This window comes from Ursus arctos, unplaced genomic scaffold (assembly GCF_023065955.2).
Source record: "Ursus arctos isolate Adak ecotype North America unplaced genomic scaffold, UrsArc2.0 scaffold_29, whole genome shotgun sequence".
NCBI classification, from domain to species: Eukaryota; Metazoa; Chordata; class Mammalia; order Carnivora; family Ursidae; genus Ursus; species Ursus arctos.
The window spans coordinates 31829969-31855660 of record NW_026622974.1 but is presented as its reverse complement, the minus strand read 5'-3'; the positions used below and the strand labels follow the sequence as shown (position 1 = coordinate 31855660).

The following is a 25692-nucleotide window of genomic DNA, read 5'->3' as shown; positions in this document are numbered from 1 at the left end:
CCTATTTGATCTGTTTGGGCCTACAAATTTCAGCCTCCTCAGGTTAACTTCAGCGTTTGAACCATACTTATATTTTCTTCTCTAACTCTATCAAGTTTGTCCAGCAAGTTATTGCCTGCAGATTCTAAATTCTATTCTCTGTAGGTTCTCTTTTAGTTATTGTTACTCAGGTTTGTAATTTGTCTGAAATCAAGGGCTTGGCTAGGATGCAGTCATAGTATAGATATTCAGTAGTTAATTGGTAGCCAAGCATAACAAAAGGTAGTATAGAATTATAGTTTTAACTATAAATATATTTCAAATAATGTTTCTGGAAAGTTTGATTTGAAAAGTTGACTATAAAGTAGCTTTTTGAAAGGCGTATTCTTTTTTTTTTTTTTTTTTCAGTTGACTCCTAAAATAAAAATTAAGATTTAAACCCGGGTTTAAAAAGATTCAGGGGGGAAAAAAAAAAACTATGTAAGAGAACAGCAACATTTTCTTTCTCTTAAGTATTTTTTGCCTGGAAGAAACTTCATCAGCTCTGATTTTTAAATGGTCTTTATAACAAATTTATTTTTAAAAATTCTGACATATATGCATGTACTCGATCATTAAAATAATAGTTTTGATATTGTAGTTATTTCTAGTAATCATATTTTTATACCTGAACAGTATTAAATGTCTTAAAAAATTTGTTATTTTGAAAATTTTGTAAATTTCGGTTGGAGGGAATTACTACATCTTCGTAACACTGTCAACATTTGTGTTATTTGTCATCACTTAATTTCTTACAGAATAGACAGGTGAGTCTGAGATACCACGGATCCTTAGTGTTTGGATAAGATCATTAATGTTTGGATAAGTTCTCCTTTGGCAAGACAGTTGATGTCTATGGATTTGTGTGATTCTTGCTCTAAATCAGTCTGGAACCAAAGCACTAGAGGATGTCTTTTACCAGGCTATCTCTGTGCATAAAGAAAAATGTATCACGTTTGTTAGAAACTTGGTAAATCACTGTTACTGTGTAACCAGCTTAAGCCTAAATATGCTAATTTACAACTCAAAGCTTATCTCAGATATCCCCAGATGTTAGAAATAAATTGTAGCATAGAATTTATGTGCTAACAGCAAAGAGGTATATTCTATTATAATATAAACTAACTGATGTAGTAAAAGAACATGTAAATGTAATGCAATTATTCCTCGAAATGTAATGCATTTTTCTACATTTCACAAGTCCCCAAGTTTTTGTTTTTGTTTTTGTTTTTGCTTTTAAATGTAGTGTGAGCCAAACACTTATTGTACATGAATAAAATAATAAATACTGAGATTTTTTTATGTTACACCAAGGTACTTGTATTTCATCAACTTTAGGACATAATTGCTGGGCTTTAAATCTAGATTAAGTAGTATTTTGTATGTATATTTAAATTTTATTCGGGACTAAATTCAAGAGAGAAGCTGTAGTGCTTACCATGCAAAGTAGATGGCAGTCACAGTCAGAAAAAAAGCCTTATGTTAAAAGGATTTTTTAAAGGTATATTCAGAAGAATCTATAAGTGAATAATGAGCCTGCAGATCAGTCAGCATATATTTATTGAGCACCTTCTTTGTCTATAATTATCAGAAGAGAAAATACGTACAGTGGTAATTCAGATAGAGGAGAACATTTTGGGCTGAAGTCAGCACATCAGGCTCTGGACAGAAGATAAATTTCAGTCATATCTTGAAAGATGGTTAAAATGGATGAGTTGACAAAAAGCTAATAGGTTCTAGAGAAGGAATCATTATACAGGTGTTTGGCAAGATCCCCAGTTTAATTATTTTTTAAAATAATACAGTGAATTATTCCTCTCTCTTCATTTGTGCTAAGTTTTCTTGAAACATCCTTTGGGATGTCAAGAATTGCTGTTGATGAAAAGTAGGAATTGCTGGATCTAGTTTTAACTGCTTTTGTCAGAAAATGTATCTCATAGGGGCATTTTAAAGAAATAATATATAAAATTTTTTGTTTTTTTTGGAGTACTAGCCAGAGAGTAAAGAAGTCTAAATTTTAATCCTAGCTTCATGTTTTATGTACTTTGTGACTTCAACAGTCATATAAACTGACTTTGCTTATTTGTAAAATTAGGGTAATAGTGCCTGACTTAATTCCAGTAAAAGAGCCATGTACATTAGAAAACATCTTTATTTTTACCAACAAATGAGAAGTTGGAATATGTGAATTCTTAAAAGATGATAATTAAGAAAATTAATTTCTGAATTATACTCATTTCCCCCCTTTCTCTTGGTAGCGGATACTTTGTTTTCACGGAAGCTGAATGGGAAATATAGGCTTGAACGACTTGTTCCAACGGCAGTATATCAGCACATGAAAATGCATAAACGAATTCTTGGACACTTGTCATCTGTGTACTGTGTAACTTTTGATCGAACTGGCAGACGGATATTTACTGTAAGTAATTTTTGAAATATTATCCTAATTCATATATGGCATTGAAGAAACATTGCTTATAGTTGAACTTGAAATAGAACTTTTATTTTTTTCTGCTAATGAAAAACTGGATATTCAGGTAATTTAGCTTACTGTGATAAAAGAGTTTACTTGAAGTTGGACTTGATCCAAGTTTGGAAAGTTCGTAAAGGACATGTTGTAATACAGGCACAGCTGTATGATGGTGCTACATTATGGATAAGTGTAATTCCCAGCATTATATCAAATATGCAGTTTAACATTTTATAGAAATATCCTATAATAATTTAAATTCTATGTGCGGGGCTTTTCGAAAGTGTGTTAAGCAAATTAGAGGAGATTATTAAATGTATCTTTTTATATTATCCTTAGCACCTCATTCTTCAGTATATCTGATGTGTTTAAAGAGGCTCTTTGGGTTTATTTGCTGTTGTTTCTTTTGACTTGTTAAGTGGAGAAAAGCAGAACTTTTCAGCCTTAACTGAGAAAATTACTTTTGGAAATAATTGTGTTTATTTTTAGTTGTATTAACTATTACATCCACTAATGTAGTAGTTACTACAGTGTTCTTGTACTTGACAATACTTCTACCCTGTGAGCTGAAGGTATGCATTCATTCACAAAGTCTTTAATTTTCTTTGAAGTAAGAAACTGGAAAATGGAAGTTAAAATGGAAATTCCTATCTCTGTCTTTGGAGAGCAGCTGCAAATTTTACACAGTTGGGTACAATTACAGATTCCTCTTTTAAGTAAATATGCTTGTAAACTGAGATTTATTTATATCTACTTCTCTACCCGTGTACCCAGTCACCTGTAAAACAGCTTAAACAGCAGGATGTGGGAAAGGATTTCCATACATATCTTTTCCCTGGCTCTAATCCACTCAGGCATTTGCAGATCATTTTTTAGATTAGTGTTCTCCTCTTTCACCTTCTCCTTTATCTCCATTATTCTCTATGCAGCAAAATAAAAGTGAAATTTTCTGACAGGTCATGAAGGTATCAGGCTATCTATATATTTGGTAAAGTGCTTGATATATCTATAACAGTAATTTGTTTTCAAATTGTAATGAAAAATTACATTTAGCTTTTTCAAGCTCAGTATACCAATATTTAAATTTAGTTCTGAAAACAAAGTAAATTTGGTATTTGTAATGTTTAAAACAATTTTTCAAAAATAGTAATAAACTGAAATAACAAGAAAAAAGCATTAACATTGTGTTTGTACTTCATTTTGGTGAGTATAAAGTTACGTCATTGCACTGAGGTTATAAAAATATATAACTTACTTAATTTTTGATGTTAGTACAGTATCTTGTGGGGATTCTTTCTTTAAAAATGACAGGATGGGGGGCACCTGGGTAGCTCAGTCATTAAGCTCAGGGCGTGATCCCAGGATTCTGGGATCAAGCCCTGCATTGGGCTCCCTGCTCCATTGGGAGCCTGCTTTTTCCTCTCCCACTCCCCCTGCTTGTGTTCCCTCTCTCGCTGGCTATCTCTCTGTCAAATAAATAAATAAAATCTTTTAAAAAAATAATAAAAAATAAATGACAGGATGGTAAGTATTTGTTTCTTTTACTTCATGAAGCATTATGTGTGTTTTGATTGAATTAGATAATCTCCTTGAATTTTTTTGAGGGGAAATGCAGTTATGTGCTGTTGTTATCTCCTGAGTTTAGTAGAGTGATAGGTAAGGAGTTGGAAGAGCAGCACTTTGAAACGGGGTAGCAAACTATTCCTGTGGGTCAAAGCCAGCCTTCCACCTGTTTTTGTAAATAAAATTTTATTCAGACAAAGGCATGCTTAGTTGTTTATGTATTGCCCATGGTTGCTTTTGCGCTACCAAATGGCACAGTTGAATAATTATGACAGAAACTGGCACATGTGAGTATTTACAACTGCAGAGTCTAAGATAATTATTGGCCCTGTACAGAAAAAAAATCTGCATGCAGCCCCTGTGCTAGACATTTACTTTCTACTTTTAGGAGCATTTGATTTCAGGAGAAGGAATGACATATGAAGAAGCTGTTTTCTGAAAATTTTTCTTTAGTTGAAGACACGTGCTTAAAGGGAAGAAAATTATCTCCGTATTATTTTATATGGGTCTTACAAGAGTCTAAAATTGTTGACGTTTTATGTATGTGATAAAATTTGCTAATTGGGCCAAACTCATTGTCTTATTTGTAATTTTTTACTGCTGATTTGCAGTTGTAGACTCCAGAATGTTACCATGTGATAAGAAATATGTAGATATGAAAAGTAGTGTTACTTAAAATTTCCTTGTATTTTTATGGTTATCTCAAGTGGCAATAGGATACCTGTGTGTTCACTGTTCGTATTAACTTCATAAAGTGAGATGGCTGCTGAGTGTACCCTCATTCCACTGGAAACACACTACCCACTGACTAATGTTTTGAAAATCAGTCTTGAAAACTGATGGGATAAAGCTTTAGGATAGTAGATCATGATTGACTAATGAGCAATTCCTGTGAGAGAACACACTATTGTTATTTATTGGAATAACAGTTCAGTAATCAACCAGTTTTTCCTTTTTATGTATTTGGTATCTTACGTGTAGATATATTTGCAAGTTTTTGTTCAAGGGACAGATTCTCTTGAGTCCTTTCTGAGTAGATGTAGCTAGAGGCAGTATAGATAGCATTGTGTGTAAGAGCATCAGCTTTGACATTAGGTGGCTCTTAGTTCAGCTCACACCTTTATCACTTCCTAGCGTTGCAGTTTGGAAACATTACCTCTCCACTTTAATCTCCAGTTTTCTCGTCCCAAAAAAAATGGGGGGGGGTAATAATAGTACCAACCCCATAAGATTTTTGTATGATTACATGAATGAAATAATGCATGTAATTAGAATAGATCAAGATACAGTAAGCAGTCATTAAGTTTTACCTCCTGCTGTTTCTTTTAGATAGATTTAAATAAATTTTATCCATTTTGTTTCTTAATCAACTAAAATCTTATTTACAAATTCTATACCAGATCCAAAATGAAATCATTGTAATTGATAAGTGAAATTCTATATTAGGACAATTCACAAATATTTTGTACTAGAATATTTTAATGAATTTTTCCCAGTAGAATAATGAGAAGAACCCAGAGAGGGAGATAGCATAATTACTGAGTCAGACTTGCTTCCTAATTCGCTTTTAGTTTTTAATTTTTTTTTGCTTGGGTTTAGAATCACTGCTTCAAATAATATTCACCAAAGAAAAGTAGAGTTAATGAATTCTCTCAGGAGGAAGCCATTCACTCATAATACAGAAAAGTATGTTGAGAGCCATATAAAAAGTTCCCCGCCCTTTTTTAGAGATTTATTTATTTATTTGAAGGAGAGTAAGTGGAGGGAGGGGCAGAGGGAGAGCGAGAATTTCATGCAGACTACCCACTGAGCATGGAGCCTGACACAGCTTTCAATCCCTGCTATCATGACCAGAGTAGAAATCAAGAGTCAGATGCCCAACCGACTGAGCCACCCAGGTGACACCCCCCCTTTACAGGAAAAAAAAATGTATCTCTCTTTTCAAATTAAGGCAAAAGAACATGTAGTATTTCCATAAATGCTCTAAGTTATAACTAGTCACTCTTCTAGACACTTAGGATCTAGAAATGAAAGACAAAGTATCTGTCCCTGGAGAATTCACAGATTGTCAGCAGACTATCGTGATACAATTGATAAGAAGCTTGAATGAGGCTATATAAGATACTCAAGTATCATAGGAGAAGTATCTAATTCAGTGTGTTGTAGGAGATGGTAGATGGTAAGGGAAACTTAACTAGAAATGACACCTCAGCTGAGTTTAGCTGGATGTTGCAGAGTTGGGAAAAGGCATTTGTAACATGAAATTGTGTATTGTTGGATATGGCAAAGAATAAATATGGAATATCATTAAACAAGAGCTAGATATATTAGTGGGGGACAAAATCATAAAGATCCTTTTGGCAATGTATGAAGGGGAGTGGGTTTCTTTCTTGAAGGCAGTGGAGAGAAAATGACAGATTTAGACAGAAGAGTGAGTATAATTTATCTTTTTAACAATCCCTCTGACATTATTGTTAAGGATGGATTGAAACTAAGTCTATATATGGAGGAATTGGTGAAAAGGTTCTGTCAGTGATCCATGAAAGAAATCATCATGGCTTGAACAGAGTCACAGTGAAAGTAGGGATGGAATTAATAGATTAAAAATAAAATCTCTAGGATGTAAGAGTTTCATTTGAATATAGGGAAGAATTGAGAGGGAAAGAGTATGGGATCACATGTTTTTAACTTGTGTGACTGGTTAGAAAGTCCTGTCATTTACTGTGGTAGGGATTTAAGTAGAGAAATTTGTGATGGTGGACATGTTAAATTTGAGATAGTTATTTTTATAGCCAAATAGAAACATTCAAGAGACATTGGAAGCTCAGGAAAAAAATTAAGGCTAGAAGATTTAGCTTGGGAATCACTGAATGTGGATATTGATTATATTACCTCATATGTTAAAACAGGTATTATTAACTATTAAAACAGGTGAAAAAAGATTTAGCTTGGGAATCACTGAATGTGGATATTGATTATATTACCTCATATGTTAAAACAGGTATTATTAACTATTAAAACAGGTGAAAAAAAGGCCATAATTGAGACTGAGAGCTGCTTAAGAGGCCAGAGAAAAATAAAAGAAGTGGTGTCTTAAAAGACAAAGGATTAGTATTTTATAAAAGATAAAAACCGAAAGTAAATGAGAACTGAAAGGCATTTTTTGAGCTTGTGAAGGCCATTAATGACATTGACAAAAAACTATTCTATTTTAATATTAGGGATAGGAGATTACAGTGCATTGAGGAGGGATTGGGAATTGAAAAATGGAAGAGACGTAATGCAGACTACTCTTTCAAAAAGCCTGACAATTTTTTTAAAAAGGCTGTTTTCTGGAAGTAGGGTACTATCACTGAACTTCATACTTCTGTTATATTGTATCTTCCTTTTATGTTGCAGTGAATTTTAGATGTCTCTCTTTTAAGTTGTGAACTTTTTAATAACAAAGACTTTTTTCTTGAACCTTTTAGGTCTGTGATGCCTCCGAATATCGAGTGCATTCATTAGGGGTAGAACAAATGATAAATGAATCAACCAGTCAATTAGAGAGATAAAAATGAATAATGTTCTCTTTTGCAAGAAACTTAGAATCTATTAGGGGAGATATATACATATGTCTATAAGACAAATTCCCTTCTCCTTGTATGCTTCTTTTACGCTGGTCTTTTTCTGTACTTCAAACTTGCAAAGCCCATTTATGGCTTTGGAGCCTTTGTAGTAGCTATTGCCTTTGCATGGAATTATCTTTTCCAAAATATTCCCCTGGCTGATTGCTTTATTAGCAGTCATCTGTTGAAGCACTGCTTTCTTAGAGATTTTTCCTGACTAACTTCCCTCCCCATATTCCACCATTGTTCATCCCGTTTAAACACTTTACTGTATTTTTCTTATAATATGTATCACTGTCTGAAATTACTATTTTTAAAATTTGGGTTTTGTGAGAGATGGTGCTGGGGCAGTGAGAGCCAGACAGGCACCGGGTGACTGTTTGCCTCACTGAGGAAAGTAATTAAACATGGACAGAGGGGCTCCTAAGAAGCTGAGAGGCAAAAGGTCATCATAAGCATTCTTCATGCAAACCCGCTGGGAGGAGCACAAGAAGAAGCACCCAGATGCTTCAATCAGCTACCCAGAGTTTTCTAAGAAGTGCTCAGGGAGGTAGAAGATCATGTCTGCCAAGCAGAAAGAAAAATTAGAAGATATGGCAAAGGTTAGATAGGGCTCATTATGAAAGAGAAATGAAAACTTATATCCCTCCTAAAGGGGAAACAAAAAAGTTCAAGGATCTCAGTGCATCCAAGAGGCCTCCTTCAGACTTTTTTTCTGTTTTGTTCTGAGTATCACCCCCAAATCAAAGGAGAACATCCCGGCCTATCCATTGGTGATGTTGCAAAGAAACTGGGAGAGACATAGAACAACACTGCTGCAGATGACAAGCTGCCTTACAAAAAAAGACCGTTAAGCTGAAGGAAAAATACAAAGGGGATATTGCTGTGTACTGAACTAAAGGAAAGCCTGATGCGGGGGGTGGAGGGGTGGGAAGCAGCCTTCAAGGCTGAGAGAGAAAAAAAAAAGGAGTCATCAAGGCTGAGAAAAGCAAGAAAAAGAAGGAAGATGAAAAGGATGAGGAGGAGTAGAGCAGGTTTTTTTTTTCTTATCTGTTAAGCATTCAACATTCCTGTACCCAACTCATTCCTTTTAAGAAAAAAATTGAAAATTGAAATGTATGCTGTGTAAAATTTGTTTTTAAACTGTTGGTTGTCTTTTTTTGGTATAGTTTATAACTACCAAACGTATGGCGCTGTCCTGGTGGTATTTTCAGTAGCCACTGACTTTGCCTTGTACAGTATGAGAGTTGTAAATTGGCATGGAAATTTAAAGCAGGTTCTTACTGGCGCACAGCAGAAACTAGTTTTGTATGGGGATGGTAGTTTTGTCATCTTCAGTTGTCTCCAGTGCAGGAAATAATTGTTTTATTAATAGAATATCTTTTTGTAATTGCAAAAAGAAAAAAAGTACAGCTGTATTGTTGACATTGTAAATGCTTCTAAGTAAATATAATATTTTTAATTAAAAAAGGTAAGATAGAATAGGGGTTTTGTTCTATCTTCTTAGTAAGTTCCATTAGGATAGACAGGGACCCAAGAATCTATACCGATTAAGTAAATGAATAAGTGAGAAAGGAGGAAAACTCTTCTTTACTGTTGAAAGTCAACCAATAATTGTAGAAAGAATGATGATTTGGCAACCATCATAGTGGTGGTTGGTTCATTTGTATATCATCAATGGAGGCTAAGACTGGTGGAGAATCTTGGTTTGAAGATCTTGGCCTAATCTTGCAATAGGTTCCCACAAAATATTAATTGAAAGGGGGAAATTGTAACTTTATAGGGGCGATACCTTGGAAACAAATGATAAAATTAACTTCACTAGTGGTGAGATGAGTTGACATTTTGTGGACTCTCAAGTGGTGCACTGAAAAATATGTGTGGTGGGATTCCTACCAAGACAGTATGACCTAGGTGTGGTCATAAAGAAATGGTAAACAGACTGCGGCTTGGGATCATCCTACAGAATTAAAGGTCTGTATTCTTTATAAATTTCTGAGGACACAAAATTGAAAGCCTGAGGAAATATTCCAGATTGAAGGAGACTGAAGAGACAATTTAACTAAAATATGACACGTGTTGCTATATGGGATCCTGAGCCAAAAAGGAAAAGGAAACATTGTCAAGGTAGTTGACAAAATTTGAATGTGGTCTGTGGATTGGGTAGCAGTTGTATCAATATGGATTTCCCAGTTTATGTAGATGATGTCCTTTTTGGGGGGAGGAGTACACAATGGGATATTTAGAAGTGATGGGGCATCAGGTCTGCAGCCTGCTCTTAAATGGTACAGAAAAAAATTAATGGTAATGGGTGTGTGGGTGTGTGTGTGTGTTACATGGAGAGAAAGGAAGGGAAGAAAGGTGGTGATGGGATAAATGTAGTGAATTGTTAATAGCTGAACAATCTGGGTCATGGAGATATGGAAGACATTAGTACTCTTCTTGAAATTCTGTAAGTTTGAAATTAAAAATTATTTTTAAAAGTGCGTGAGAAGGGGGCGCCTAGGTGGCTCAGTTGGTTAAGCATCTGCCTACCTGTTGGGTCCTGCATTAGGCTCCCTGGGAGCCTGCTTCTCACTCCGCCTGCCGCTCTCCCTGCTTGTGCGTGTACACACTCGTGCTCTCACTCTCTGTCAAATAAATAAAAATCTTTAAAAAGTGCATGAGAGGTATAGTGAGTATTCAGTAAGTTTGGTGGTAATGAAAAGGAGAGCCAAGAGTATAGTAATTTATAGGAGGATAAATTTGTGAAAACTGTGGGTCAGGGGGAAGGAGCTAGAACAGTAGACTTGATATGCAAAGGTCTTTAAGGAGGATAGGTGAAAATAAGTAGATGAAGATGGGATGTATAAAGAGCAGTTTATTTTGGCCTATTTAGAAACATAGTTAATTAGGTTCACAATGAACAGATTCTACTTTTCATTGTGAAATATTTTATCTGGTAAGAGTCTTGGTTAGGGAACAGAAGTGGGTCCTAGAGGTATTTGATAAACTCTGGTAGCAGGAAAAGAGTGATGAATAGGGACTAGTTAGCCTTAGCCTCCCAAATAAATAGAGTGTTCATAAATTTGCAGTGTTGCGGATTTAGTACGCGTATCTTTTTTTTTCCATAATAGTTCTTGGTCTCCTGGGAGCAGGATCAGAGCAAGTGATAATTACTTTGATACAGGTTAGTCATTGGTGGTTTAGGTGGGTAAGAGTGAGAAAATTAGGCGTGTGTTGAAATGATTGACACTGAAGGTTAGGGTAATTTGTAAGGAAAATGAAACAGAGGTCTGATAGATTGGTAAGAAAGAAAATCAATGGCCGGTTTCTGAAAAAAAAAAAAAATTGAACTAAATTTAAATTATAAACACATTTTAGCTGCTTGAAGAACAAGCCGCTTTTTAGCATGAATAAGAAAATGACACATACATGATGTTTTCAACATTTAATTCTGTTTGTTCTAAAGACATCAAGAGTGAAATCTGACTCAAATCTGTGTAGTAGTAGCAAGAAAATTAGAATTCTCCTGGTTGATTTCTGCCAAGGAATGCCAGATTCTCCAAGATATTGTAGGTTTAAATATCACAAAATTTCATTTTTTATTTCAAAGTAGTAGTCTTTGGTTGGTGTGCACAATTGATGCTTCTCTTTTAGCAGGGGAAGGTTTAATTATCTACTTTTTCCTTTTAAGGTCATCTGTAGAGAACTAACCTGCTGTACTGTTTCCAAATGTATGCAGTTTTCTGCTTGCAGAAGTCAACCATTCTTTGGCATTTACTGTTCCATTCTGTAAAGTACTTTCTTCATCATTGAATAGTTCACATAGTTGTCACGTCTAATCATCTAGCTTTTATTTTAAATAAGCAAATACATAATTACAAAAATAAGTAATTCAATTAAGCCTTTAAAATTTGCCTTCCAGAAATTAAATTTGGGGAGTGTAGATTTTAGGTTCTGCTTTAGTTTCTGCATAGAATTTAAGTGATTGAAAGCCCTGTTACTGAAGTTGTTTCATAAAGTTTTCATAACATTAGGTAGAACATTTTTTTCTAGATTTTAAGGAGAATTTTAATACTTAAGTCCAGAACGAAGTAGAAAGCCATGTCATAGAGATCTGTGGAATTTTTCTTTACCAGAATACCAAAGTCAAATGTGTACCAGACATTGTCTAGGCTTTATTGATGGAAATATCCATATTTGTTTTGGTTTATCTATATTTTACCTCTTAAATTTTTTATTTTGATGAAACTTTGAAGTTTCCAAGAGGGATTCACAAAATAGGGTTTGTTGTACTAGTTTTAAAAAAAATTAGGAATTAACCTACACTGTAAGAGATCCTGTTGCCTGCTGAAAGGAAAGGGCTTTGCTGCTACTATCTCCATAGTCTACTTAATACTTAAAAGTTTAAGAGAGAGAGAGAGACTGAGAGACAAAGAAAGAAGAAAACAGTGATTCTTAAGTGTAATGTCTGATTCCATTTTCTTCCTCTGTCCTAAGTGACAGAGCACATTGATTATTTTAAAGGCACACGGTTTTATTGTATGTGTGGCTTCTTTAGGTGCGGAGTGGAATAAACAAATTTGTAGGGTACTTCAAGCTAAATTCTTATGTTTAGGCAAATCTAAGTTTTGTTGAAGTCCCACTCTTTCTTACCAGGCCTTTTCATAAATAATACCTACACTGCTGTTTTTTCAGAATAAAGATAAGGCAATTGTTTTTGATTCTTTGGCTTTATCCCTGCATTGACAGTGATGTCTTCACATAAAAAAAAAAAAAAGTCACTGAAAATTTGGTGTCACATTTTATTTGGGGATTTAAGTAAGCTAAAGCTGCACATTCTTGTCATTGTGATTTTTTTTTTTTCAGATTTCTTTAAGGCAAGTTTGACATAGACAAATGATAACATAATAATGAGCACACTTTCACAATAATTATGACAATTTTGCATTATTGAAGAGTGAAACTAGTAATACACTGCTGTCTTGTGTTTGCTTGGCATTAAACACTAGTTTAAGTTTGATTTAAAAATGAATCCAAAAAAGCATTTTCAATTTTGCACCTAGCTCATAGATTTCTTCAAATTTAATTGTGGCTAGAAATAAAATAGTAACCAAATCTTGTCTGCTTAAAATTCTTCAGTAGCTACCCTGGGTTAAATCCAAACTCCTTAACAAGTATCTAAAACCCTCTGTTACCTTCCTCAGATAGAACCTTTCCAGCTTAATTTCTTGTTATTTCCACTTAAACTTTGTACTCCCAGCTTTTCTCACTTTGCCAGTCCCTAGTCCTAAGAGCAATATTTAGATGTTATTGAAGAGAAATGACTCCTCTGTTTTCCCCCTAGGCATTGGAGCTTTCTGAAAAAAACTTGTCAGTTGAGGTTTTTCTAAAATCATGCTATCTAATTTTAGCAGAACTTTCACTTTTGCTCACAGATTTTCCCTTTTTTCTTGTTGCTCTTATCCTGCTTTATTTCCAAACTTCATTCACTTTTTTTGGCTCCTTTCTTTTGTTTCCCTCTTCTCCCATTTTAGGAAATAATGCTCAGATATTTGTTTTATCACCAAGGTTAGGAATCATCTAATTTCTTTCCTGTTTACTTTAAAATTGTTATTTCTATCATGCCTCTTTCTCCTTCATACATCTTAGAAGCCTATGTATTCTTCCTAGCCAAGATCAACCCCCATGGTCTGTGTTGTTCATCTTTTCCCTTTCACCATTTACATAACATTGGTTTTATTTTAGTGTCCATAACACTTTTAACATCTTGATTGAAAGACTATAATGTCCTACTCTTTGGTTTATTATTGACCTTACTTACATTTGAGGTAGGCTTGAAAAAGAAAGTGTGTCTGTTCCGATTCGGCTGTACTTTTTTTTTTTTTTTAAGAATTATTTCATCAGTTTTTAATTTATCCTTCCACATTCAATTTAAACACATGTATAGTGCTCTAAAAACGTTTACCCAGTAAATTTAATTTTTCTTGTGGAGTCCTTTTTGGTTTATTATTTATAGTGTATTTATATTTCTGATAGTCATTTTAAAAGAACTTAGTTGAATCTGTCAGATTATCTTTGGTTTCACATTCCCATAAAAATAAATTAGTGATCACAAGTATTGATGCATGAAGTAGAAATTGTCTAAGGATGCTTTAGAGTTCCGTTTGAAATTCTGCCAGGAGCACGGGGGAGTAGGAGTGAGGATGGGGACAACATACTACTTTATAGGTCACGGAAGAGAATAGTGAAGAGAGATTTCCCTAAAACATCAAAGATTTTTCTCCTGCAGTTGAATGGAAGAAAAGAAAGGTCAGTTTGAATAATACACACTTGGGGAAAATGTGCATAGTATTATTTTAGCAGTTGTCTAAATAGAGAAAAATTATAAAATATTTAACTGTATTAAATTGGTGAGATTACTAAGTAATAAAGTCAATACAAATACAATGGGACTTCTTGTTAGATTTTACTTGGTGAAAAGTCACTGAACGCTGATGTTAGATCACAGGTTGCTATACTCTTCATTAAAAGCTGGCATTTCAGTCAAAAAGATGTTTGGTTTTTGTTTTTTCCTGTTTGTTAACGTGAAAAATAAGTGAAACACCTCCTGTGGTAGAATATAAAGCAAATTCTTGTTCAAATACATAAGGCCAGTGACGGGTATTAAGGAGGGCACATATTGCATGGAGCACTGGGTGTTATAAGCAAATAATGAATCATGGAATACTACATCAAAAACTAAGGATGTACTGGATGGTGATTAACGTAACATAATAAAAAATTATTAAATACATAAGAACAAAATGAAATCTATTAGTGTTGTGAAGCATAATGAGATGTCATGATTTTACTTTTTCATATATTCTACTAGTATTTGCATACTTAAAATTTTATTTTTGTTGGGACGCCTGGGTGGCACAGCAGTTAAGCGTCTGCCTTCGGCTCAGGGCGTGATCCCGGCGTTATGGGATCGAGCCCCACATCAGGCTCCTCCGCTAGGAGCCTGCTTCTTCCTCTCCCACTCCCCCTGCTTGTGTTCCCTCTCTCGCTGGCTGCCTCTATCTCTGTCGAATAAATAAATAAAATCTTTTAAAAATTTTATTTTTGTTGTGAATTTTATAAGCTTTATTTATTTATTTATTTTCTTAAGTAACCTCTGTCCCCAGCTTGGTGCTCACACTCACAACCCCGAGATCAAGAGTTGTATGCTCTACTGCCTGAACCAGCCAGGCACCCCTATTTTTGTTGTGAATTTAGATCAGAGCCAAATATTGCCTTAATTTTTAGAAGATAAACAATATGAATAAATTGACTTAATTTGTGGAATTTAAGCAGTTGAATACATGAATTTAATAAATAAATGCTTTAACTCCTTTTTTTTAATTCAACAAATGTCTAACGCAATTTCCATGTGCCAAATGGTAGGCAGACCAGCTTTCTGGAAGTCATGGTCTATTACAGTTCCTTCTTTACTTTCCACAGATAGCCAAGATATACTCTTCATCCCTTTAATTCCCCAAACAGCTGTTGTATCCATCTCTTTTGATCTTTCTCTTCTGTAATAATCTCAGTTTTATCACTCAATTCTCTCCTACCTGTAGTATTTTAACAACTTTCAGATGACCTCTGACTTTCTATCCTAATTCACACTGACGCCGACGGGATCTTTGGAAAACATAAATCTGATCCTGATACTGATCTTAATCTTAAGTGATCCCCATTATAAAACATTATTTCTTAGTATACCATAAAAGGTCCTTCATAGTCTTTCCCTAACTTCATCCTCATGCCTTTACTTCACACTGTTAGCATACAGACTACTTGCAGTTCTCACATTCACATTTTCATGCCTTTGATCAAACTTTTCTCTCTAGTTGCCATATGGATGTTTTTGTTCTTTTTAAAATAGTAAGACTATTGCTAAAGTAAGATAAGAATACTACCACCAACAAAAGCAGTGGTAATAGTCCATAGCTCTTATCGTATGCCAGGCACTCCATCCTCACACATTTTGTTTTTGCAACAATCTTATGAGATAGGTATAGAAAAGAAATCTGAGGCATAGGATACCTGTAACTTGCCCAACGTTAAACATGTAGAAAGTGGTCATGACAGGTCGTGAACTGAGACATTTGATACTGCACTCTATGCTCGAAAAAACTACACTGCATTGTGTCTTCATGCAGAAGACTGTCCAGGCATTACTGCTTCTGGATTCTTTTCCAGATCCAGATCCTGTTTCTTCATTTCTCAGGACAAACACATTACTCCCTGGTTTGGATCTCTTCTGATTAACAGTATAGCACTTCAGACATGTTATTGCATTTATACTCTTCTGCCTTGCTTCCTGAGGACAGGAATACTGTGTCTTTGCATCTCATCTTTGTATCTCTAGTGTTTTTCACATATTTAACCTCAAGGCAAATGAATAAATGAGTGCATGAATCACTGAATTTTAAAGGTGGAAGGAACCTTAGGGATCATCTAATTTAACTACCTTGTTTTATAGATAAAAAGCCTGACCAGCTTTTTGAATGTGATAAGAATACCAGATTTTAATGTAGGTAATTTACCAAAGTTAGATAAAAAGTCTGACCAGCTTCAAATGAATGTGATAAGAATACCAGATTTTAGTGTAGATAATTTACCAAAGTTAAGTTTTGTCACTAGTCTTTAGTGGTTGATAGCCCACTTAATTTGCTTCAAAGCTCAGTCAGAAGAACGTGAGTTATTTGAGAGTATTCTAGGTAGTGTTGGCAGAATCTGGTTTAGGATACGCATGTTCCGTTAGTACCGTGTGATCATTTATATGTCATATCATCAGTATGAAGGCAATAACACATCTGTGTCATTCGCTGTTGTGGATCTTCTAACCACTTTCTAATGTCAGATATAAGAGTTTTTTGTTTTGTTTTTAAGATTTAGGTTGGAAGGTTGTAACATGCCACCTTTGAAACATATTGATAAGTTTGACTCTGGGAAATGGATATATGAGGCTAGTGACACTGTTCTCTACTTTTTGTGTATTTAAAACCTTTCAAATAATGAACAATAAGAGGAAATAGGAAGAGGTTGGTAAAAGAGTATAAATTTACAACTGTAAAGTGAATAAGGAAAATTAGAAAAGGAAAAAATAGAGCCTAGAAGTTCTAATCTCTTTATGTGAAATTGAAGTGTTTATTTGTAAATATAGGTATTCATAGAAAACCTTTGTATCTTTTACAATTTCTTTCTGAGCTTATGCTACTATAGCAGAGTAAACATGTAATTTAGGTATTTTTATTGACTTCATGCAGATAAAATTAATTTAAAAAAAATGGTTTTGGTGATTTTATATGTAATGTATTTAGCTGAAGATCACTGATGGGAAATTCGTATATATATTGTTTTTAGCCTAGGAGAAAAAGCCCCAAATTAACTTACTTTCATTTCCGTGTAACATAATAACATTGACAGGATTAGTCACTATTTTATGTTACTTTTGTTCTATTGTAATTCTGCTTTGTTACTTCAGAAGTTCAAATTCTTTCACAAGATTCTGGATAGAGGTTACCATGGCTGCTGGGTAGGGGATCATAGGTAAACATTATTGTTAACATGCTACTTCTGTTAGATTGGTGGGCACAAAGGCATTTTTTATAAGTGAATAATTTAATAAAAATAGCCTTGTATAGAGGAAAATTCCTGAAATAAGTATTTTACACTTTAGTATTTAAAAATGTAATTGTTGGGAAGTGGACATTACAGATAGTTTCTTATCTCTGTTCAGAATTTGAAAATATATAGTTAATTCCATTAATGCACATTTTTATTTTAAGGGTTCTGATGACTGTCTTGTGAAAATCTGGGCAACAGATGATGGGAGATTATTAGCTACTTTAAGAGGACATGCTGCTGAAATATCAGACATGGCTGTAAACTATGAGAATACTATGATAGCAGCTGGAAGTTGTGATAAAATGATCCGAGTCTGGTGTCTTCGAACGTGTGCACCTTTGGCTGTTCTTCAGGGCCACAGTGCATCTATAACATCACTACAGGTAATTGTTTTAATCCCTGTAAAATCCTTTTGATTATAATTTAAATTTTAAGTCACTTTTATAATCCCTTGTATAAAGCTACCTAAAATGAAGAAAGGAATATTTCTTTTTTCTTTATAAACACATGGACTTTAAAAAACATCGTAGTCCTGACCTTCATTAATTCTGGATGTTTTCTAACTCTGTTTTTGTAGTTGCTGTTGATATGGTAAAAAGTGGGTTTTTTTTTTAGATTATGTCACTCTTCTTATAAAGATATTTTTTCTTCATTTGTTTTTCAGTTCTCACCATTGTGCAGTGGCTCAAAGAGATATCTGTCTTCTACTGGGGCAGATGGCACTATTTGTTTTTGGCTGTGGGATGCTGGAACCCTTAAAATAAAGTCAGTTGCTCTTTTATTTCATAGAATAATTTGTTTAATTTAATGGTTAAAATTGCAGTAGTATAAAGTAGTCAATAGTAGGAAATTTATTCTCCTCGAGTAAGTAACAAAAATGCGTTCACTGACCTCTTTGATTTTCATGTTCCACCCCCCCTTTATTTTTTTCATGCTTCAAAGAAAGTTTCTTATGTTAACATGTTTGGGGTTTGTTTTTTTTTTCTCTTTTTGTTAGCCGTAGCTGTTTCCTTCAGAACGTACTTGTTTTATTGCCACTCCTTTCTGTATGTGGCATAGTTTCATCTCAATAGCTCCTTCCAGTGTTGAGAACATAATCTTAAGAGTCCCTAAGGCTGTTCTTTAGAAGAATTGCAGTTATTTCTGTCGTTGAATCTACAAATTTTAGATTTTATTGTAGATCTTGGGAAACTTAGGAAAACCAATTAATTACATTTTCACTAAACTACATCAAGGTAGATAGATGCATCCTTCCCTCATCCCATAATAGCATCTTGCATTTCTACTTTCTCTTGTATTAATATCTTGGTTTATTAAAACAAGTTGGCTATTAAAACAAGTATTATTTTTCGATTAAGGACAATGAGGCAAAAAAGGTTAAACAACTTTTCCATAGTTAAAACAGTTTTTAAAAATTGGCCAGGCCAGCATTAGAACAGCACTTCCCTGCCTGTTGGTCCCATGCTGTCTATGCCATGCCACCTCTCAAGTGGGTATAGTAGGGAGAGGAAGTGCTGCGTTTTGCCCCATAGACAGTCAGTGAATGGGGAAGTAGTGCACCCAATGGTTCTGCAGTGTCGAAATGGTCATCTCTGTGTTCTCATGGTAGAACATCATTCAGATTAGAAGGTATATCTCAGTAATTCTATCTGACTTCTATTTATAAATTATCAACCCAAGTTGAATAATTTGTGAATGTCTTTATTATTTTAAAACAGTAGCATTTACATAAGGTTTGTGAATATTAACATTCCTGGAGAGTGCCTTTTATGGCAGGGCATTAGTAGGTCCTGGCAGCTAGAGTAACATGATAAAACAAACTACTTCATTTGAAAAAAGGATTCTGATCAAAGAGGTGGTTCTTCGGAGAAAGCAAATTGATTTCATTTTAGTTGCATTCTTAATACTTAAAATAGTAAAGATTTTCTGTAGACATTTAGATAAAAGTTTAAATATTTTACTGATGTGTATGGATAACAGCAATAGTTAATTGTTGTCTTCGAGTATTTTTTTTTTTTTTACCTCTTAATGGACCAGATTGGGATACCATTGTCTTTTCATGTTTTGTTTTTGTAGAGAAGAAAACCTTACGTAAGTCTTCAGATTAGCATAGGAACAAATATGTTTTTACAAAATTAAATTTTCACTTTGTGCTTCTTGAGGATTACATTGCTAAGTACAATAATATTTATCTGAATTCTTGAGAAGTGAGGTATTCCATATAAATGATTTTTTTCAGAACCTTTACATAGATTCACCCAATAACCAACTACCCTAACCATATTTTTCACATAAATGTGTTTTTTAATGTAGATGTAAGTAGAGAAATGTATATAATTTTCTGCTGGTTTTTTTCCTTAACATTTTCTCATAGGTATTTATAATAATTTTAATAGCTGCATTATGTTCCACTGAGTTGTTATTCCATACTTTGCTTCGTGATTTTCCTATTTTTGGACATAAAAGTTTTTTCTGGTTATTTAGAGATAGTATTCTTTCTATTTTTTACTATAATTGTCCCTTAAAAGCTTTTAATCTGAAGTCATAAAGGAGTAATTTTTTCTTAGTTATAGGCTTTGGGACACCTATTTTCCTTTCCATTTTTACTCATGGCTGATAGCTGTCAAAAATTTTGGCAGGATGTAGATTGTTACTGTCTTAGGGGTTTTAATTACTGATCAGAGGCAGAAATTGTATTGAGCTGTAATGCTTTTGTGTAATCTGATGAGGAGGTGCCTTCAGGAACCCAATCTGCATTAATTGAGAAAATCAGTTCTATTAGTAAATGAAACCTATTTTGGAAACCCACATCTCTTGATAAATTTGCTTCTATACAATGTTTATGTATACGGTAACAACTCCCACTAATAATTAGGTGCTGCTTCATAGGTGAGAAATAGGAGTGGCTGGGTGACTTGGAAGCTGGCTGAAGAGATCTCTGATTGGAGAAAGCTGTCCAAGCATATTTAGATTAGATGTGAGGGGAGAATGGGAATCCTAAAATATACAGATGATAATAATGATTACAAAATTTTATTAAGCACTTAGTCTGCTAAGCTTACGCTAAGCACTTTACATTTGTCATCTCGTTAATCTTTATGACAACCGTATGAAGAAGGTATACAAATATTATCTTTAGGACAGATGGGAGAGAAAACTGAGGTGGATACTGGAAGTATACTGTTAGAACCCCCTCTCAACCACTGTACCAAACTAAAAGCAGTTATTCATTGATGGACTATCTAGGACTGGTTGAAGTGAATTAAAATACTAACAATACTAATATTTATTGAGTGTGCTGGGCACAGTACTAAGCACTCTGTGTGGATTAAATTTATTTATCTCAGTAAGTCTTAAGATTATGGTTTCTTTTTACTGCCATTTTACAGATGAGGAGACTGAGGTACAGAAATGTTAACTTGCCTAAGGTCATTCACCTGATAAATGGCAGATTTGGAAATTGAACTCAGAGAGTCTGAATCCAAGGCCTTATCTTAAAATATTTCCTCAAATGTGAATTTAAAAATAAATTATTTGTACCTGTATATCTGTTTTTTCCCTTTAGAAATATTAAAGTCCATTTAAAATGGCAATCTATATGATTGTTTGCATATTCTGATTATAAGTTCAGGCCAAATGATGCTTAACCCTTAGATGAATGATTGTGCCAAGAATTAACAAAAATGTAGAGCCTAGGATACATAAGATTAAAGTAGTGCATTTAGTTGCCTTTACAATTTCAGATTAATTTACTTAAATTACAGTTACTTTAATTTTACTCTGAATAATTGTTTAGGTTGTAAGAATGTTTTAATAACTTTCTATTTCTCCAGACTATCTATTTACACTCAGTTATGTCAGATCCTGTGACTAAGAAAAATTGTTATGTCATGTTAAAAAATTTATATGGGTTCTTGGGTGGTTTAGTCAGTTAAGTGACCAACTCTTGGTTTCAGCTCAGGTTGTGATCTCAGGGACCTGAGATCGAGTTCCGCCTTAGGCTCCATAGCTGGGACACTCTCTCTCTCTCTCTCTCTCCCCCCCTCCCTCTCCCTCTGCCCTGTCCTGTGAGAGTGTACGTGCTCTCTCTCGCTCTCTCTCAAATAAATAAATCTTTAAAAAAACATATTTATACACTTATTAATTACGAGAATTTTTAATAAGTACTTTTTGTTGTGTTCTGTATCAGTGAAAAAGATTGTTCTTGTTCTAAATATATAACTGATTATAAATATTTTGTACTTTTTTTCCTTATATGATCACAAAACTGAAACCACTCTATATTCAGTTGCTGCAGATTGTAGAAATTATGCAGTGCACTTTGGTTGAGGCTGTAATTGTTTTTTGAATTTTCTCCCCTGATAAACTGAGAAAAACTAGGTCAAAATGTATGTTAAGTAGGGCTTTAAATAAAATCACTGTATGTGGAGCATTACAAATATATTGTATGTTTATTGGAGCTGGTATGGTGTAAAATCTGTAATTTTTCTTTTATTTAGTATCATTGATTGTAACATTTAATGTCAGTAGTGTAAATAGAAGACATCTGTAACACATTTATACAATTAATGTAAATATTTTTGAGTGTAGGTGACTTTTCTGTAGATGATTATTTTGAATGAGCATTATAGTTGACATAAGATTGAAACAGTCTTCAGATTTTCATTAGGGTGAGTGTGAGATTCTTTCTGGGTCTTAAAAGGCATATTTCATCACATCAGACGATTAACAGAGGGAAATGTTTAATTAACAGTATCTAGTACTGAAAAAGTTTATTACCTAAACCTGATGGTATAATATGCCACAAGAGGCAGCACCTATTTTGCTAGTGTGTTCATGTTTATAAATGACTTACTTTCTAATGTATTTGTGCATTGCTATTGTACTGTATGAAAAACTGAAAACTTGTTAAATTTGATTAGAAGTAAATGTAACAACTGCATGTCCAGTATGACAGTGGCTTTGAGAATGTTTCATGTGTGGATCACAAAATCTATAGAGTTGCCATAAGATCTGCTGATCACAACACATAATGATTTCCAGCTTGTTTTTAGGAAGAGAGCCATCTGTTGCTTCTTTAATTTTGTCTTTCTGTGATTATTTTTTGGAACAGCTCATTTTTGGTCTTGCTGATCCTTTTGTGGATATTTTTAATTGTTTATTTTTTGTGTTCTAGTCCGAGACCTGCTAAATTTACAGAGCGCCCTCGGCCTGGAGTTCAAATGATCTGTTCTTCTTTTAGCGCTGGTAAGATTTTTTTCTCCCTAATTTTCCACTTAAAGTTGTACATGGGAAAGCTTTTAGTGGAACACATAAAATTTTGGGAAAATATTTGCTGTTGTAATACAGATTTATTCACATACGTATACCAAGGGATGGTCATAAATTAATATAGAAATGTTCGAACTAGGGGCGCCTGGGTGGCTCAGTCGTTAAGCGTCTGCCTTCGGCTCAGGTCATGATCCCAGGGTCCTGGAATCGAGCCCCTTGTCAGGCTCCCGGCTCAGCGGGAAGCCTGCTTCTCTCTCTCCCACTCCTCCTTCTTGTGTTCCCTCCCTTGCTGTGTCTCTCTCTGTCAAATAAATAAATAAAATCTTTTTTAAAAAGGAAAAAAAAATATTTGAACTTTACTAGAGTTATTTTATGTATTCACATGACTAAGAATTTTCTTTGAGACCGTAATGCTCTGGTAGGAGAGAAGAAGAGTTTCAGAATTGACTCTTTTAAAGAATAGATCCTTGAATAGTTACCTCATTGGAAGAAAGGTATTTTAGATATGTTTTATGTTTTCATGGAGTTTGAAAGTATTCTGTAGCTAAGTAAAAATTGATTGCTATTTGTAAATCTTTATTAATTACTTTGCTCCAAATTCTTCTTTCCTTTTTAAAAGGTAGCTATATAGCAGTAGTGATACTCCAGTTATGTTTTGAGTTTATGCAGTAACATTTTGAATGGATATGTCTTTTTAAGGAAATTATAATTTGAATATTTGAAATGAACTGATGAGAAAATGAAACTAAACATCAATAGATTTAATACCTAATTTTCCTAATACCAGTTCCTTCCATATTTACCTCCAGTTTTACTAATCTTCTCAATTCATAGTTGTGGATAGCAGTTGTACCTCAACAGGTGATTACAAACTAATGACATAAGTCTTTTTTTGCCATATTAATATCCAAACATTTTTAATTTCTAACTTCTAGATTTCTACTGCTACTGCCATGAAGACAGTTTTCCTTTTGGTAATAACACAGTTATAGGCACTATCCATGATTTGAGAGTACTCTGTAAGCAGTTATATACAGCACTGTTTTCAACATTGTGGGAGAGTATTGATTCCAAGGAAAGAGGGTAAATTGTATATATAAATAACTAATGTAAAGTAAAATGTATGTGCTACAAGACAAAATCTTAATAAGAGTTCAGAGGATAGGCTCATTGGATTGCAGAGTTGCAAAGACAACCTACTGAAGAAACTGGGCTCTAAAAGTTTGATAGGATTTTAACAGGTAGGACATGTGGCAAGAGAAGGACATAAGCAGAGTTAAAAGACATGTTTCTAGGGAGGGTGACTGCTAATTTTAACATGAAATTATGTAATCACTTAGCGAAGTCATTTGTAGTAGAAATCTTTACTCCTGTTTTGAAAAATTGAAAAATTCATCTTAGTTAAAGCTGTGTTTGTAAACTTATAAGTTCATAAAGTTCAGGTTTAAATGTATTATATACTTAGAATCAATATGAATAGTTTTAGAATAAAATGTTAATCATGAGTGTGTATCATGGTAATGTTGCTTGCATTTTACTTAATTTTCAGAGATTTTGAAATTACGTTTTACTCATAAATGTTCACTGTTATTCCGCAGGTGGAATGTTTCTGGCCACAGGAAGCACAGATCATATTATTCGGGTTTATTTTTTTGGATCAGGTCAGCCAGAGAAAATATCAGAATTGGAGTTTCATACTGTAAGTGCTGGTAAAAAGAATTAGATTGGAACAATTTAAATGAGTCTAATAGTTATATTGAGGATTCTCTTTTTTATCTGCTTGTACATAGGACAAAGTTGACAGTATCCAGTTTTCCAACACTAGCAACAGGTAAAATAATTATTTTTGTTTGTAAATTTAATTCCAATTTAACATTTTCAAATAAAGTCATTTCTTGTAGTCAGATTTTAATTAGAATTATATAAAAGCTAGCTACCTAATATGAAGGTGTTAACGAGTTATACTAAACTGACTATAGCCTGAGCACATCTTTGTTTTCTTTGTATTAATGTTAGTTTATTTGGCCACTTTTAATAAAAGGGATTTTTATCCACCTTTATATTTTCTGTACTTGTCAAAGTGTAGGGAAGCTTTTAAGAGTTTTGGAATGTATGATAATGTAATATTTGAGGCAGAACTATGTATTGATGATAGGCTTAAATGATGTATAAATTTTCCCAGGTTCTTATTTTAAAATGAAAGAAAGATATTTATAAGCACCTTGAGTAAAAGAAGTCAAGTTCTTCAGTTGAGAGGAAAATCAGTATTTTTCCATTGAAAAATATTGATTCTGTTTGTAAGGTAGTAAATAGTGGCCTTGAATCGCTGTTGAGTGTTATTTTGAGACCTAGTCACCTAGCCAAACACATTAGAATGTATGTGTATAAAATTTTAAAATCCATAAAGTTGCAGAAGTTCTTAGTTTTACAGAGAATATCTGACAGAGTAATCTCTATTGTATTAGAATGCTATGTAAGTAAAGATGAATGCTCTCTTTCAGTGTTTTGAAAAACATCTCTGGGAAAACACATTTTGGTTAAATGCATGTGGTTTTTTGGGGGGGTTGGGCTTCCTTTAACATAGGTTTGTAAGTGGCAGTCGTGATGGGACAGCGCGTATTTGGCAATTTAAACGAAGAGAATGGAAGAGCATTTTGTTGGATATGGCTACTCGTCCAGCAGGGTAAGAGATCAAGTTTGAAATAGTGTGAAGATAAAGGTAGATAATTTAATGTATGCTGTATTGTAGGTTGATGTGACTCTCAGCCTATAAATCATGTCATAATCCATGTTAAAATGATTACTTTTCTATAATAATTAGTGCTATTGGAGATGGAAAGGATATTTCTGAAATTATTTTTTGCCAAAAATATGAGAAGATCTGCATTAATGATGTTTTTCAGTTCAGTTTGTTAAGGAGATGATAGTACTGTAGGAATACTTTTAAGTTTTGCTGGTGTTCTTCAGAAAGTAGGACGTACTATGTTGTTCATATGTCAAAGGGAGATGATGTAGTATGTCACTGAGGGATGATATGGTATATCTAATGGTTTTTTCCAGCCATGAGAAATTATATTTCACCTTACAACTGTTATTTTGGTTTTAGTTTCTAATCAGTTA

General features: G+C 33.8%; 1 protein-coding gene and 1 pseudogene across 3 annotated transcripts in view; both read left to right on the top strand.

Moving 5' to 3' along the window:
- Window positions 1-25692, top strand: part of PHIP (pleckstrin homology domain interacting protein) — a 132982-nt gene that overhangs the window by 31169 nt on the left and 76121 nt on the right. For all 3 annotated transcript variants that reach the window (XM_026507034.4, XM_048219580.2, XM_026507033.4), the window contains exons 7-13: window positions 2277-2437; window positions 17463-17684; window positions 17966-18066; window positions 22478-22548; window positions 24171-24271; window positions 24363-24403; window positions 25157-25255. In XM_026507034.4, the coding sequence (XP_026362819.1) occupies window positions 2277-2437; window positions 17463-17684; window positions 17966-18066; window positions 22478-22548; window positions 24171-24271; window positions 24363-24403; window positions 25157-25255 (796 nt within the window). The remainder of the gene's footprint in view (window positions 1-2276; window positions 2438-17462; window positions 17685-17965; window positions 18067-22477; window positions 22549-24170; window positions 24272-24362; window positions 24404-25156; window positions 25256-25692) is intronic.
- LOC130542013 (high mobility group protein B1-like) lies at window positions 7984-10922 on the top strand (annotated as a pseudogene).